Here is a 17,932-nt window from a genome sequence, read left to right on the forward strand (position 1 = left end):
TTAAAAGGGTGCGGACGTTGTAAGATAACTGACGGCCCTTTAAAAAGCCAGTTTGCTCTTCTGAAATCATGGCTGGGAGAAATCTTTCCAAGCAACTGGCCAAAGCCTTAGCAAGGATTTTAGCATCCACGTTTAGTAAAGATAGGGGTCTGCAAGAACCGCAGAGGTCGGGATCCTTGTCTTTCTTTAACAGCAGCCTTATGGAGGCAGATGAATAAAAGTAAAGTAGGGCTGCAGCTATCGATTATTTTAGTAATTTTTTTAGAAGTATTTTACCAATTATTCCACCGATAAATCGAGTAATCAAACCAAAATGTAGTAGCAAAGATAGATCCAAGTGAAACAACAGCCTTTAAAATACAAATATATAATAGCAAGCAATGATTGGTTCAAATAAAGTATCAAAGTAAGTAATCATTTGGGTTTTATTGGACAACACTGATAAGTTACATGATCAAGGTCACTATTTTTTTTTATTTTATTTTTACATGTGATTAGCCTTAGTACAACCTCTTTGTTCTTCAGTATCTTGATGTTTCATTCTGCAGGTTCTGGATCACTGGCGTTCTCTCCGTCCCCTCCTTCCAGATGCTTTCTGGCAGTTCTGCTAAAAACAAACAAGTTTCATTTCTAACAGACATGATGAGAGAGGAATAATCAATATTTCAGACTAAATTGTTTATTTCTTGATTCCTCATTCATTCTTCATGATGAAGAACATGCTGATGCTCACCAGATTTACATTGTTTCATGACCAAACTAGTGATTTATAACACAAATAGATCACAATCGTGCACAGCCGTTGATGAGATTAAATTGACTGTTGAACTCATCAGTGATCTTGACTTTGAGCTTCACTTTTCATATCACGTTTGTCTCTCATTTGAAATCTCACTTGATTTAATGTTTCTTTTAGACCTGATGGACGCGAACGAGAAAGGAAAAACAGAAGCATAAAAAACTCTTCACATTTAAATCAAGTCTGAAGATTCACATGAGGATCCGCAGCGGAGAGAAACTTTACACATATGATCAATGCGGGAAGAGTTTCACTCGGGCCTTCGTTCTGAAATCACTTCTGCCTTCTCATTCTGAAGAAGAGCACCAGAAAAATTACACCATAAAAACACTTTCATGTTCAGGAGCTGAAGAAGAGGCTGTAACACTTTTAACAGAGACGTGGTTTTCGGTAATCAACTTAATTTGACTTCTGCTAAGCATGTTCCATTAATTAAAATTGTCATTAATGAAAATTTGTTGTCAGGTTCTGGAACATTACCCTTGTTTATGGTATGGCCTCAATATGGGAAACGTAATATTATGACAGTTAGACAATTCCAATCAATGGGGGTTAGACAAGGAAATTCAGTAATTAGATTAGGAAAGAATGGATATTGGGCTGAAGGTGATACACCAATGATTTCTACCACAGACTGTTGTGTTGAGGAACATGAGTGGGTAATTTGCTCATGCTCTACAATGTTCAGTTTATCTCTTAATGGATCTGCAGTTTGGGAAGTAGTTCCTTTAGATCAAGCCACAGGTGCATGGCAGGTGTCAGAAGCACAGTGGTGCATATTACATGATGGAATAAGTAAAAATATGATTTACGGAGGGAAGTTATGTCCAATTCCTCCTGATCCATTTTGCGTTGAGATTCTCTATCCTCTTTATTTGGGTGGAATTCATGTTCCACATGTGCAATTGTTGCAGTTAGAGGCACAGTGGTGGAATAATGATTTGGTGGAGGAGAGGAATTATGAACTCTTTGAAATGGTTAAGAGAGTTAAAGGAAGTGTTAAGGCAGCCCAAGAGGAGGGAATTCAAGCAATGGGTCATGTCATCGTAGCGAATGGAATAGCTAAATTGATGTCTGAGACAAAATTAACTAAAATTCCAGGAAATCTGTCATGGTCAGAATGGATAGTTTTGACTATGGTAGTAGTCTTGGTGATTCTGTTAGCAATAAATATCATCATATGTGTCACTAGGAAGAAAAGTACCAAACCTGTTAAATTGGTTATTACTAACCAAATGGATAGAACCGGGAACGGGAAATTCGGTGTGAAATAGAAGATTTTACACATTCTACACTACATACAAAACACAACCTCACAAACAATGAACACCCGCTTACTGATTTTCTACCCCAAGGGATAGGATCCTTTAACATCAACGTTTATTTTAGTTTGTTGTTTTGGCCAGGAACTTGAGGAGTTAAGTAATTAACGAGTCAAGGCACTGGCAGAAGACTTATTACTTTTTCTTTCCTTAGATGATTGGGGTTTATTTTTAAATACATACACATAGATGTTAAATGACACATGCGGGGACATAACATGGGTTGGGGTTCTTTGTTCTTTACTTTTTGTTTTGTTTTCATTTCGGTTTCTAGTCTTCTATTCTTTATATCTATTTCTTGGTCTGCTTTTCCTCCTCACTATCACTTCTATAGGTTGGCCACCTGGGAATGATGGTGGAACTGACGGCCGTAGTTCCAGTGGAGGGACTGAAGACTCAAATTTCATAATTTAATGTTTTTAGTATTATTATTACTTTTTTTACCTTTCATTAATATTCGTAATCAGTAGTATTATGTATCTCTTTTATACTCTTTATATACATTCATAATTATTTGTACTCATTGTATTTTGTGAATATGTGGGAGAGACTTTGGGAGACTTTGGACTTGAGTGTGCTGCTGGACTGAAATGTATATGCAGTTTTTCATCAAGCATAGTATAAGGGGAATACATTCCAACGTTAATGGAAACCATATGTTCTTCTGCTAAATGTATGTGTTCCTATTAGGGGTGGCACGGTTCACAAAACCCACGGTTCGGTTCGTATCACGGTTTTAGGGTCACGGTTTTCGGTTCTGTACGGTTCATGTTGTTGTTTTTTCTTTTAATCTTTAACACTCCAAAAATTTACTTCAGCATATGATATATAGCTGAATTATCTAATTATTTATTTATTTATTTCATAAATGGGGTGTGTTTGCAAAACGCAGCTTCTCATTTCCCATTCTGAAGTAATATGAGTGAGCAGTCACCCTGAGGAAACTTTCAGTGGCCCTGGAGGTCCATCATCTGTAGAGCTACGTGGGCTGTGTTGGACCGTTATTTGTCAATTTATCCTCGTGTCTCGTCATCATAGGCGGGACATGTCCCCACCATTTTTTGCCAAGGTTGATATTATCTTGCAGCACGGGTGTACCAATACAAATAAATAAAACATTTCCAGTTAACTAGCAAAGTATTTGTTTCATTCGTTTGTTAAATAAGAAGCAATTTAGCGCTGAAATGTGTTTTTTTAATCAAGTGATCAAAGTGCTCGTTGCAGTTGCGATCAGTGGTGCTGATACAGTGTTCTCGTGGCTCGCGCACACACCGCAGCGGCCGCACATTCATCACTCGGACGCGCGCTTCAATCCATTGAGGAGACTCAAGGCTACTCGTTCCGATTAAATAATAAAACAAAATTCATACAAATCGGTTCCTGCTTGATATACAACCGCTGATAAACATAATCGGTTTTGATAAAGAAAAAAATATATACGAGCGCAGATTAGAACTCAGAACCTTTGATACGCTTGGCAAGTTCTGCCACTGGACCATTAGGCTACGTGGAACAGTCGATCTATGTAGCCTATTTATTCACAGTAGATCTCATTAAATGTCTAGGTAAACTCAGTGTACTATATAAATCGATTGCTGGACATTGTAATGTAATTCTACATATGTCTGATTTATGATTTAGCATTGTATTAGCACGGGCACGAGGCTACATTGCGCATGCGTCGAACCGTGCAAACCGCGCGACGCACACGCGCACCGAACCGAGACAAGCGAACCGAACGGTTCGGATGTTTTTTCATGTACCGTGCCACCCCTAGTTCCTATGGTGATGTAGTTTTTTTCCTTGGTCAGGGATATAAAAACCAAGCCCTGTTTGTCCGAAAATTAGAGAAGAGATGGAAATAATGGAAAGATGACTGAGCAGCTGAATTAGATCTTCGCTAGTCCAATGTCTCTCTCTCCTATGTTTTATATTAATTAAATAAATACGAGATATCTTTTGGCAAAATCACTGGTGTCTGTTTCCATGAAATTAAACAACAGGGGAAAGCAAGATTCTTAAATCAACAGCATAAGATACATTTTACGGCAGACTACATGAAAGTGTACCCCTGTCTTATTAGAGCAAAACATAATGAAAGTCTTGCACGCTGTACAGTTTGTAACAGTGACTTCAGCATTGCCCATGGCGGGTTAAATGATAAGACATGTTGAGGTGAATTCAACAAGTTTCATTTCATTAATGTGCATATTATTCCTTAGACCTGTTTAAAGCTGCAATGGAATATAAATAAAAGCAGTTTACATGAATAGTATTCATGTTACGAGTTTGACAGTATATGGTATGATTCTTCGGCTAGCAGTTGTGGAAAAGACATAACATAAGCAGCTTATAAATAGTAGGCTAAACGTAATCTACATATTGTAACATTATGAACAAATAATTGCATAGGCCTATAGCCTATATAAATTATGTATTATGATTTTATATATTTTAGGGACAACAACTCTGTGGTGAAATGTCCTTGTCCTCCTTCCTCTTTTTTTCTTTTTTCTTCGGGATACCTCCCTGAAATGAACTTTTGTAGGTTGGGATGTCTGCAAACACGAATAGAGCGTCTGGCGCGAGTGATTTCAATGTTAAAAGTCAATGTATCTGGAGGTCTTGCGGCGCGAATGAGGAGTCACGCTCTCTGTGCATAACGGTTTAAATGAACAACAACAAATAGCAAATGTTGAGTGCTGATCTAGAGTTTTGTGCAAGCAATTTAAGGTCGTGACTCTCATATAGCAAGTTTCATTCAGTGATTGAAACAATTATTATATTCATTGAAGTTTTAGAATGCTCCGAGCGAGCTGTGCTGTGGTAAACATGGAATTTTTTCTTGACATGAAACGGTAAATAATCAAACCAGTGGATGCCTGCAGTGTATGAAACTGCTGTATCTAACCTACCTTATTCATTCAGTATCTATTCAGTCAGTACAGTAGCCTACACTTTAGTAATGTTTCTGTTTAATGTTAAGCTTCTTCCTGTTACCTGTCCCTGACCCCTCAGGCAGCGCGCCCACTCGCAAAGCAGACAGCCGCGCCTCTGCTACCATGGGCGTTTTCCACATTCGAATATTCATTTTCACCTTCGAAATTCTGTTTTTTTAAACTATTGGAATATATTTGAATTTAGAATATTCGTTGACAGCCCTAATACTCACGGGAGTTGTAGTGTTGTAGTTTCACACTTATTTCAGATGCCTTTTGAAAAGACTACAATTATTCAACACGCCAAAGTGGCTAGTTGGAGTGACTGTGTTACCCGCCATGAGCAAAATCCACCCGCATTTGGCGGGTTGGCGGGTGTTAATGTCAAGCCCTGGTCATCTATGTTGTATTTTGAATAAAATATTGAAATTTGAAACTTCCAGATCATTGCATTCTGTTTTTAATTCACAATTTGCACAGTGTCCCAACTTTTTCTGATTTGGGGTTGTAAGTAACTGGAGTGTTAATGCAGAACTACTCATTAGTCCTTCATTACTTCCTGCATAGTTCTTTATTAATGATGGAGCATTATTGTAAAGTGTTACCCATGAATGAAGGATTAAAAACCTACATTTAACGTCTATGAAAACAGAAACTGTAACTAATGTGTCATATAAACAGAGATGAGTTTCTAAAACATTATCAATAATTCTAATAACATGCCAGATGAGATGGACTTGGTAATTGCGATGATGTATACATTGATTTGTTTACTTTTCTGACAATACATACATATTCCAGCGAATATCCCAGCATATTCTCTTTACTCTTAAGTATAACTGTAGTTTTAAATCTTCGGTCTACTGTTTTCCTACACTTTGAAACATTTCATTTTACAAATGGTTTAACAATCAATGCTTAGTTTAACAATCTTTTAAGGATGAACAAATCATGGTTTTGGTCATCACATTAAAAATAACATTAAAACTGGATAATATTTAAAAAATTGAAGACCTGGAAAAAGTATGATGGACTTAAAAGTCCTCGATTAGTGCTTGAATTTTACTCTCAAAAGGATGTATGAACCCTGAAATGAATAATGTAAAAACATTTGTCCATTTCTGCCACAATACCATGGTTACAGTTAGCTTTACTACATTAAATCCAAAGGGAATATTTGTGATTCGTGGACTTAAAAGCCTTATAACTTAAAACTTCATGAACTTTTTTGTTCATGGCACAATGTTTCTCCTGGCTTCCAAGTCAGTGCCCATTATTTACTCACTCTCAACTCATCCTAGGTGTGTATGACATTCTTCTTTTAGACAAATACTATCGGAGTTATATAAAAAAAATGTCTTGGCTCTTCCAAGCTTTATAATGGATTATAATGAATTTCCATTTACTCGCAGTCTAGAGCCCTGTATAGTGCTTTATTTCTGCTTTACATGAGCGCCACCTACTGTCAGAGAGAGCATTGATCTGAACTGACAAATTACAGATTCCTGCTGGTTGAACACAAGTTAATAGATATCAACCAATCAACAAAGTGTCCTGTGCTCACCACACACCGGCTATAGGTGGAGAGGAGAGATTTGGCTATAGAGTGATGTGTGTCTAACTTACACAGAAGAGACTTTGTTGCTCAGCACATGAACATAAACTACTTACTGTGATCTCAGACTGTGTTGATGTGGTTTATCCTCTGCATGGATCTTCATGTGTCGCTTCAGGTGAGTTTTAAAAGAGAAACTCTTTCCACACTGATCACACGTGTGCGGCTTCTCTCTGCTGTGGATCCTCTCATGTGTTCTCAGATATGATGAGTAACTGAATCTCTTGTCACAGTGTGAACACTTGTAAGGTTTTTCTCCAGTGTGAATTCTCTGGTGCTGTTTTAAAGATTGCGCTGAAGTAAAAGTCTTCTCACACACAAAGCACATGTACTCTCTCACACCAGTGTGAGTTTTCTGATGTCTTTGTAAATTTGACAGCCGTGAAAAACTCTTTCCACACACAGAACATGAATGCGGCTTCTCCTTCGTATGAACTCTCAGGTGTTTCTTCAGGTGTGATGTACTAAGAAATGTTTTGCCGCACTGATCACATGTGAACGGCTTCTCTCCGGTGTGGATCCACATGTGTCGTTTAAGGTGTGAAGATCGACTGAAATCTTTCCCACATTTATCACACTTAAACGGCTTCTCTCCAGTGTGGATCATCATGTGTATCTTCAGGTGACTTTTAAAAGAGAAACTCTTTCCACACTGATCACATGTCTGCGGCTTCTCTCCAGTGTGGATCATCTCATGTGATTTCAGATGTCCTGACTGTCTGAATCTCTTGTCACAGTGTGAACACTTGTAAGGTTTTTCTCCAGTGTGAATTCTCTGGTGCAGTTTTAAACAGTTCGCTGTAGTAAAAGTCTTCTCACACTCAAAGCACATGTACTCTCTCACACCAGTGTGTATTTTCTGATGTGCATGTAAATTTGACAGCAGTGAAAAACTCTTTCCACACACAGAACATGAATGCGGCTTCTCCTTCGTATGAACTGTCAGGTGTTTCTTCAGGTTCGATGCACAGAGAAATGTTTTGCCGCATTGATCACATGAGAACGGCTTCTCTCCGGTGTGGATCCTCATGTGAAGTTTAAGACTTTGTTTGGATGTGTAACTCTTTCCACACTGAGTGCAGGTGAAAGATTTCTTGGCTCTTCTTTTCTTTAAAAATGTCTTTTTAGTCTTTGAGCGACTCAAAGGTTTTTCTCCAGGTTGGACATGATGTTCCTCCTTCACTTCACTCAGTTCTTCACTCTCCTCCTTCACTTCACTCAGTTCTTCACTCTCCTCCTTCACTTCACTCAGTTCTTCACTCTCCTCCTTCACTTCACTCAGTTCTTCACTCTCCTCCTTCACTTCACTCAGTTCTTCTCTCTCCTCACTCTCTTCCATCAGGTCTGGCATGAAAGAAAAATGTATTAAATAAAAATTTCAGTACATCCAAGTAATTCATTGAGAAATATAAAGTGAAAGGACATGAAAGTGAGCCTTAAAGTAATAGTAGAAAGTAGAACTGTTATAAAATATTATGATAATTTGATGCCTTTTTATAAATTGATTATTTGTCCTTGAAACTTTTCATGATGAGGTAAATTTATCTGACACACTCAGTGCTGATTCATCAACGCTGTTATCAACGTTACTGTAAGAAGAATCTTCTAGAATTCTGCTAATGTTGTTGCAAATTGGGAACTAGATAAAAAAAGTTAAATAAAGCAGTTAAATTAGTATTAGCTTGATCTGATGTTGATAATCAATATAAAAATGTCTCAAACCTCCCTTTACTGAACATTTGTTGAAGAAAAACCCGGAACATTCTGTACCGTTTCATAGTTTAAAGGGATAGTTCACCCAAAAATGAAAATTCTGTCAGTAATTACTCACCCTCATGTTGTTTCAACCCCGTAAGACCTTCGTTCATCTTCGGAACACAAATTAAGATATTTCTGATTAAATCTGGGAGCTGGATCACTCCTCCATAGGCTTCTATGTGACTGAAACTGGCTGGCCCAGAAAAGTTATTAAAGAGATCGTTAATATAGTCCAAGTGACTACAAGTGACTTATTGGTTCACTAGTGTTTTTGTGCAGTTTATCAAGCGACGAGAATACTTTTTGTGCGCAAAAAAAAACAAAAATAATGACTTCCACTATTCATTTCCTTCTCTCTGGGCCTCGAGTTGGTTCACTATTGTTTTTGCGCAGCGCGTCTGTGTTGCACGTCACACGCATTACACACATGGCCAGCGTTGGCCAATAGTGAGCCTACGTGTGACGTACAACACAGAAGTGCTAAAACCCTAGTGAACCAACTCGAGGCCCAGAGAGAAGGAAATGAATAGTGGAATAAAGTCGTTATTTTTGTTTTGTTTTTGCGCACAAAAAGTATTCTCGTCGCTTGATAAACTTAAAGGAGAACTTGGTAACTTTTTTTAACTTAATAAAACTGTCTAGAAATCATTTGGATGGTTAAACAACCTGTTCTGGTGATATTGGTGACTTTCCCCACTCCCCCCAGCGTTCCCAGGCGGAAAACCAACCTTGCCACTTGGGGACTACCGTCCCGGCAAGATAGAAATTGGAAGTCTCGTGAGAAGCGAGAACGAGCGCGAAACACGAATTGCTTTACGGCAATTCGACATAAACAAACACGCATGATGTATGATGTATTACCAGATTACCCACCTCGGTAGACATAGCTCCACACGATACAGTTGGCTTGCTCCGATCAAAACAAACGCACATGAGCAGCGGTAGAGAGGGGGAGGAGGCCGCCGCAAGTGAGTTTTTTACGGCCGTGTTGTGAAATATACGCACGCCCCCCCACAGCTGTAGGGGGAGCTCGTGGGGAAAACATGCGACAACAAAAGGGAAAATCAGCGAAGAAGTGCCTAGAGTTCGCTAGAGTTGCCGAGTTCTCCTTTAAGATTGAGCCACTGTAGTCACTTGGACTATATTAACGATCTCTTTAATAACGAAGATGAACGAAGGTCTTACAGGGTTGAAACAACTTGAGGGTGAGTAATTACTGACAGAATTTTCATTTTTGGGTGAACTAACCCCTTTAACTGTTTATCTAAAAGTGATGAAGTGCTTGAATGTTTCTAACATGAATGTTCTTCAGCATCATGAATGAATGAAGAATAAACACCAACCTCTTTGTTCTTCAGGATCTTCAGTGTGTTTCATTCTGCAGGGTTCTGGATCACTCATGTTCTCACTGTCCTCTTTAATAAACTCAGTCTTTGCAGATTTCAGCTCTTCCTGATGCTCTGATGCTCGTCTTCACTTGTAGCTGATGGGAATTTACAGCATTTATTGGAGAATTGCTGTGGGAGGAGCTTCACTGACCATGTGACTGATGTGGGAGGAGCTTCGATGATGCAATTGGTGTGGGAGGAGCTTCACTGATCTGCTCAAAATCTAAAATATATCAGTTACTATGTTTTTATACTAAATGACACTTCTATGCAACAAATGGCTATTATGATCATTTGCAGAATGCATTTTTATAAATTGATTATATGTCCTTGAAACTTTCCTTGAATGAGGTAAATTTACCTTCTAATTTTTTTTTTTTTTACATTATCAAATCTGAATCCAGGGACAAATCCCATTGTTGCCATACTTTGAGATTTTGAGATTGATATTTATTTTACTAAAAACGTTTTGAATTATTAATGGCCGTTCACACTAGACTTTTCCTTCCACTAACTTCCATTCATACGCATGTGAAAGTGGGACACCAGAAACACAAACTTAAGTGAATAACCCTGTGAGAAATACAGTGCTATGCATACGTTTAGACACCCATGCTAAAGTTGACTAAAAAGAGGAATGAAAAAATCATCTTTTGGAAATTGAACTTAATCACGGAATCGCGGACGGAATCGCGGAATTGCCAAATTAACGCGGAATAGTGTCAACGCGGAATTTCGCGGAATTTTACATATTTGGAATAAAATTCTGTTTTTGTGTGGGAGAAAAACGTAGCCTATGTCTGAGGAAAATCGCATATTACTGACAGAACGAGCAGAGAGAGAGGCCCGGTCGCGCGCGCGTCTTCAAACTGTCTTGCTCTCTCTCACTCCCTCGCGCTTATTAATATAAATCAGTTGAGAATTGACACAATGGTAAAAGATCGGAAGAACGAAGTTTCACGTTGAGCATTCGGATATTATTTTCCTGAATTAGGCTAACACTGGGTGTGAATTGTGCAAAAAAAAACAAAAAAAAAAAACTTTTTTACCTTTCCTTCTTCTCTGAAAAGCGTTCCGCCCATTCAGCTGACATAAAAAAACACTTTCAATAAACTAAACAAAACCTATCCAATGATGAAATGTTTTCTGTGTTGACAAATCTTGTGCGATGTCCTAAAACTGCCTGCTAATGATACGTCCGATTCGCGAACGAATGACTCATTTGAACCGATTCACTTTAATGAATGGTTTAAACAACTGATCTGTCCAACACTGAATCGGTTCGGTGTATAACAAAATCGGAAACACTTTACAATAAGGTTCCATTTATTAAACTCTAGTTAACTAGATCAGTTAACATTAACTATTAATAAACTGCACTTCTACAGCATTTATTAATCTTTATTCATGTTAATTTCACCATTTAGTAGCCTACATTATTTAAATGAAAAGTTGTATTTGTTAACATTAGTTAGCTTAATGCACTGTGTGAAGTAACATAATAAAAATACAGAGGTAGGGTTAATTAAGATTAACAAAGATTAATAAATACAGTAACAAATGTATTGCTCGTGGTTCATGTTAGTTAACCTAATACATTCACTAATGTAAACAAACCAAACCACATTTAACACCTCTTAAAATGAGAATTGTGTGTTACCTCAATACATTTAGGGTCATTCCTATTTTATTTGTGTACATTAATTTTAATCATTAACATTAAAAACGCTCTTTTTACGACTAAAATTACAGTAAAGGGTAAAAAAAAAAAAAACTGAATTCCCAAAAATTAAAACGGAAAAAACGAAATTTAGGAAAAAATAAAACAGATTTAATAGGGCAGAGGGGCCCTCACTGGAACTGTTTGATCCTACAAAATGTGCTGAAAATTGTCTGTCTGCTGGAAAGAGGTCAAGACGACCAGGCTACAAAGCTTGGCCAAGTGACTCAGACATGATCTTCATTTCAGATAAATTGTAAAACATACATAGGGCCTACATACAATGATAAATGAAATCTACATGACGATAAAATAGAATTAAATGAAAATCTTTTGTTTGAAAGGTTTAGTCTGATGTTCTTAACCTTACAATGAGCATTGTAAATTTAATTGTTTAATAATTCTAATAATAAAACTATAATGATAAACTTATACAACAAAAATGACTGTGCCCCCAAATATTTGTCTGTGCTCCTAAATTTTTTTATTTAGGCGCACCAGTGCTCCTTGTTCAAAAAGTAAGTGTAGAGCCCTGATTTATGAGACACTGAATTAATTAGTGTTTGAATTAATGATTCAAACGAGTTTAAAAAAAAAATAGACTATGCTATTCTGAGTAGGCTAGTTGTCTGATGTAATCGTGATCTCCATTTAAAACAGAACACAAATTATTTTAAGCCACATAGATTCCTGAATTAGGGACCGTTCACATATACAAATGCATGGAAAAGCACGGCTGTGCTGCTTTCTCCTTCTTTCCACAAACGCTTGCGCTACTGTGGCGTCTGTCGTTGCTATGAACTGCGCTCTCCATGATGACGACGAGGAAGTATCAGCAAAGAATGCATTGATTTATAGCCCTTGCACTAGCTTTACTAGGCTACTAGATATATTTATGGAGATGAGAAATAAAAACCCGCCCTGTTCAGCTATGATCAGCTGTTCGGCCGAGCTTTCGTTGTTACAGAAAAAGGTTGGTTACATTTGAAATAACGAATTTGCAACTGTCCCAAAGTCAGGAATCGATAAGAGGAATCGTAATGCGTGCGTCTTATCGAATCCCCGGTTTTTGGAAATTTGTTACTGGTTCTAAAATGGAACCAGTTCTCGATACCCTAGTCTGGGATCATAAAAGTGGTTTTCTCAAAGTAGGCCTAGTCATTAAAATAATAACATTTTATATGTGCAGAAACTGAAAATGATCAGATAAAGATCACCACAAAGCACTATTGTTCCAAGAGTAAAACACTATTCATATTTATTAGTATTGATTTAATGTCTCACGTGGCTCATTATAGGCTCACTGTAAAGCATTTAGCAGTCTCTTTTCCTTTAATAATCATTGCTATGCATTTAAAATTAGTTTAATATTCTATATCTATTATTAAAATTGCAGCTTAATAACATTTTGATTATTTTAAATCATTTTAATCAAACACTGGTGAACCAACCACTTATGTCTGTAATGGTGACTTGATAGCTAGGACTGTAACTGTAGCTAGTTGAGAATAGGTGACCACTGTGGTGCATCGGTAAGAATGCAATCCAATGCTCTAATGCTCTTCAATGGATTTATTGACAGACAGCAGATGATTATCTGTCTTCCTGAGTGTACAGTATGTGTGGTTCTACAATAAACAATACAAAGAAAAATATCAGCATTAAACGACAGTGCTGACATTATGCAATAAGTAAAGCTAATAAATGCTAATTAGAACAACTTTCCCTTCAAGTAACTTTAGCTGCTTATATCAAATAACCAAATAATATATCAGATAACACACATTAGCTCCTTATAAAATTAAACAACAGCCTTTTACTGCTGGGTCTCAGTATTATAAGTATAATTGTAATTCTATATCTATAACATTGATTATTTTAAATAATTTTAATCAAACACTGGTGAAACAACTACTTATGTCTGTAATGGTGACTTGATAGCTAGGACTGTAACTGTAGCTAGTTGAGAATAGGTGACCACTGGTGCATCGGTAAGAATGCAATCCAATGCTCTAATGCTCTTCAATGGATTTATTGACAGCCAGCAGATGATTATCTGTCTTCCTGAGTGTACAGTATGTGTGGTTCTACAATAAACAATACAAAGAAAAATATCAAGTAAACGACAGTGCTGACAGTGACATGATGATGCAATAAGTAAAGCAAATAAATGTTATTTAGTAAAACTTTCCCTTCAAGTAACTTTAGCTGCTTATATCAAATAACCAAATAATATACCAGATAACACACAACAGCCTTTTACTGCTGGGTCTCAGTTCAGCAACCCAAAAAACATAGTTCTCTATTACACAACCATTGTCACTCCGATTATAACTATACAATGTCAGGTGAGTAGCCTACACACAATAGGCTACTAGGTATTAGCATAATGCTAGCGAACTTTATGCTAACATTCAGCATTTCAACTGAGTCTCCCAGAATAGACAACACTCATAAAAAAACCTAAGGCACCAAAACACACATATGTAAACATTTACACCAGGGTACTCACATGTCTCTGAACGCACACATGCACAGATAACGACACAGACGACAACTATGCACTTCAGAAATATCTACGATGTGCTGCCCGTGGTCACTCTCACTACTAACTCAAAACGAAAGCGCTGATTGGCTGATCCCCGTTACCCCTAACATAAATATCAAGTCTCTTTACAATGTCTATGGTGTTTACAATAGGCTATTTGAAGTCAAATTTTGGTTCGTTCTAAAATGATCAGAGATATATGCAACTTAAGTAATAATAAATAAATAAATAAATTACTTTAAGGACTCAGTTTCATTGATCATTTAAATTTCATTTTTAAAAGAAATGTTTAATTGTTCAACATAGGCCTACAACAATTAAACCCACTTTACAGTCTAAAAACATTCAACAATAAGATTTAAATGGCTCTGAAGCAAAGACATTGCAGATATGTTTTGAAGTAACACCACAGACGTAATATAACACCACAGATGTAATATTGCATAAAAGGTTTAACAATTAAAAGTTTACAGATCAAAATAATGAAATTCATCACGAGTCGGATTACAAGAAGTATCTATTTAGATAAAAGAACATTTAGAGACAAACTGCATTAAAAAAAAATATAATTAAAACAATCCGCAACCTGTTTCTCACTCTCAACCCGACTTTGTAATGCAAAAACAAGCTCGTAGACAAAGGAGAGCAAACTGAACTGAACTAAAGCAACTGGCCTCTGGAAGAACTGACACTTTAAGAGATGAACACGGTATTTCCAGTATTTCTCCCCCATCTCCTCTGGACATGAATCGCCATCACTTACAAATGGTTAAGTAAAGAATTTGAATTATTTACATACTAAATACGATTTTCAGTTCCAATCCCTTTTATTCGTTTTTATGTGAAAAGGAATATAGTGTGTACATGCCCTCGGCCCAACAGCCCTTCTGTTCTCTAAAGCATTCAAGTTGTAAGGAGGCTTCAACATTTAGACACTCAAATATTGCAACATTTTAAAGGAAGAAAGTGGTTTTAAACAGCTTTTCAATTGTCAATTTGCTTTTACATTTCAATCTTTCTTTCAATCAAACAGTTTAAGATATTAAATACTTCTGAACAAACTCCAGTGTTGTGCTGGCTTCCACCTGATACTCTAGGTTGAATACACAGTAACAGGCGAGGAGAGCGGCCAAGGCAGTGGTGGTGAAGTCAGCCATGTGAACACCAGGTGGGATTACGACCCTCCCCTCAATCCACAGCATCCATTTGTTTGCAGTCAGGATTGTCTCTCCTAGTAAAGACAAGAGTCATCACAAAAATTATATTTCATAGCAATACATTCTCTAAAAGATTTGCTCCACATAAATGATTGTAAATAGCAATCCACATAGCAAGCGATCTGAAATAGCAATAACGACATCAGAGGTGGCTACTAAGGATGAGAGAGTACTCCACATAACTTCAGTTTTTGAAGTGACTGTGCTGTTCCTGACTGGTGAATGACACGACACAAACTGCATTCACTAGTGTTTTCCAGACTAGACTTTATTTGCTTGTGCTTATACATTTAAAGGATTTGTTAACATTGAATGTAAAACTTGCAGAGCATGATGATCCTTGGAGTGATGGGGAGAGACAGCTGGGCCTCTGCGTCTGCGGGACTGGTAGTGTTGTGGCAAAAATTCATTAAACACTCATCACTGCGTAAGAGACACTCTGAAATTCAAATGATCATTAAAAAGTATTTTATTCTTGCAAGAAGGCCCAGTTGCCACACAGAAGTCACAAGTACAGTCTGTGGAACAAGTGCAACAACGAGGAAGAGAAAAACAGAGCCTTTATATCTTTTCCAAGGTCTCTTACAGGCCGGCTCTTATCTATAGAAGGAAAGGTTTTTCTAGTGATCTAATTCTGCCGAGTTTATTCTTACAAACTCAGAAGTCCCAAATGTGACCACCTCTGATCCCAAGGGGTCAGAGGTTCCCTTTTCAGCTGTCTCCCCCTTTGTCTCAGTGTTCACATTAGTTCAGAAACACAAGTCAGCTATAATATTATTTCAATGTATTACTGCAAATGGAGATTCATACTGCAATCAATGAAAATCAAAATTTTCCATTACAGTAGTCACCTATGAATGCCAGCAAAGATAAGTGTTACTTGAAACAAGCTAGACGTTATATTATATCTAGGATAGAAACAGCTTTTTGAAATTTGTTGAAATTTTTGTTGCTCCGAAGTACCACACTAACTTTATGCCAGGCTACATCAATTTTCTCTTAATTAAAATATTGTGCACACAGTGGACAACAGTAACTTTACCCAGCATGCTCTACCACAGAATTGAGATAGAAGCTTGCACCATGTGGATTATAGTGTGAGGTTTATCAATGAAAAAGTGCTCAACCACCAATAGCATAAAGGTGCCCTCAAACAATATACCTGGCCTGAAACCCATTGCGTCAAACTATTAACAAACTACAAGCACCAACACTGTAAAAATAAAAGGTGCCTGGAGGAACCTTTTGGGGATCTTCACTTCGCCACACCGCCGGACCCATCTGTAGATCCTCTAGGACCCTTTAAAAAGGGCCGATTCTCTGAGGAACCACACAGGTTTCCTGAGGAACTCTTATATGAGGCACTGTGGGGAACAGGTTTGGGGTTTTATTTAAATTTTTTATTAATTTCATGTTGTTACTATGGTTACCATAAACTTCTATAATAATAAACAAACTGAACCAAATACAAAATAAGAATTGTTTATTACATATTTTAGATACATTTTAATACATACAATTCAATGCACTTGGGAAAAAAAAGCTAGTAATAGATTAACATCAATGAAAAGAATACACAAAGAAATTGTATAATACATAGGCAACATGAACAATCAACCATGTGTATACAATAAGCTATATAAGAAAAGACATCTCAACAAAATGCATGGAAACACATATGTTCCATGTAATAAATCAAAAAATCTTTTAAAATTGACATTAACATTTTGACTCCCCTAATTAAAAATGTGCATCTTCACTTAACTTGCTAAGTTTTGTTAAGCTTGTTAAATCTGACCTCACTGTTTCCAAGTCCAAAAGCTCTATCAGATGCCAAAAACAAACAACAAACAGTGCTAATATACACTCATTGTGCTGTAATATTCCTGAAAATTATGATCCTAACCTTTATCTCTATTCCGAAATCTCAGATGGTTAGTTATTCAGCTATTGTGAATCGTACAATGTTGAAGTCTGGGATACCGTTAGACTGGAGACTGTAATGTACACTACAGCTTTTGAAAAGCTTAAATGTGTGACTTGAATCAACAGTGCTATTAAATGGTTTTTGATATTCTCACTAGAAACAAGATCGAGGAAGTAGGGGGTTCGACCCGGAAACACTATTCATTATGTCACAACAAGCAGAAAACGTTTTCCATTATAACAGAGTGAAGGTGCAGTAAAATGATCTGTTCTTCTGTGAATGTTTACTGGTGAATTCCAGTCATTTCAATAAGAATCCACACGATCTGCAATTTCCTGTGTGGTCAAAAATGTCACTTTGGGACCAAGTTGGTCACTGGAATTCTCTGGATTTGACCAACAGAAAGCTGTGTGAAAGTGACTCCTGTGTGAGCTTCATACATCGCTACACTGTAAAAATAAAAGGAGCCTGGAGGAACCTTTTGGGGATCTTAACTTCGCCACACCGGCGGAACCGTCTGTAGATCCTCTAGGACCCTTTAAAAAGGGCCGGTTCTCTGAGGAACCACACAGGTTTCCTGAGGAACTCTTATATGAGGCACTGTGGGGAACAGGTTTGGGTGCCTCCAGGAACCAAATTTTTTATTTATTTAATTTCATGTTGTTACTATGGTTACCATTGACTTCTATTATAATAAAC

The 17,932-nt window shown here is 37.2% G+C and overlaps 2 protein-coding genes across 7 annotated transcripts in view; one reads left to right on the forward strand and one right to left on the reverse strand.

The window, feature by feature from the left end:
* Positions 1–17,932, forward strand: part of LOC311291021 (uncharacterized protein) — a 72,199-nt gene that overhangs the window by 38,861 nt on the left and 15,406 nt on the right. The gene's annotated exons all lie outside the window — the stretch shown is intronic.
* LOC311291178 (uncharacterized protein) lies at positions 15–14,161 on the reverse strand. Of its 6 annotated transcripts, none has more exons than XM_084410073.1 (4): positions 14,054–14,147; positions 9,777–10,033; positions 6,732–8,019; positions 15–604 (listed from the first exon to the last, which is right to left on the reverse strand). In XM_084410073.1, exons 2-4 carry the CDS (start codon positions 9,832–9,834, stop codon positions 538–540), a joined length of 1,413 nt encoding a protein of 470 aa, XP_084266199.1. In that variant the 5' UTR covers positions 9,835–10,033; positions 14,054–14,147; the 3' UTR covers positions 15–537. The 6 variants fall into 6 exon arrangements, with proteins under 6 accessions (XP_084266199.1, XP_084266200.1, XP_084266198.1 ...); XM_084410074.1 differs by having other exon boundaries at positions 9,777–10,044; XM_084410072.1 differs by having other exon boundaries at positions 17–607; positions 9,777–9,916; positions 14,054–14,161.

This window comes from Rutilus rutilus, assembly GCF_951802725.1.
Source record: "Rutilus rutilus genome assembly, chromosome: 1".
NCBI classification, from domain to species: Eukaryota; Metazoa; Chordata; class Actinopteri; order Cypriniformes; family Leuciscidae; genus Rutilus; species Rutilus rutilus.

Excerpts from the sequence above, each read along its gene's own strand:
- LOC311291178 (XM_084410072.1), bottom strand. The coding sequence starts at position 9,834 with ATGAGTGATCCAGAACCCTGCAGAATGAAACACACTGAAGATCCTGAA. Across the intron at positions 8,020-9,776 it reads AGATCCTGAAGAACAAAGAG|ACCTGATGGAAGAGAGTGAG; the intron begins GTTGGTGTTTAT and ends CTTTCATGCCAG. Across the intron at positions 608-6,731 it reads CAACACAGTCTGAGATCACA|CAGAACTGCCAGAAAGCATC; the intron begins GTAAGTAGTTTA and ends GTTTGTTTTTAG.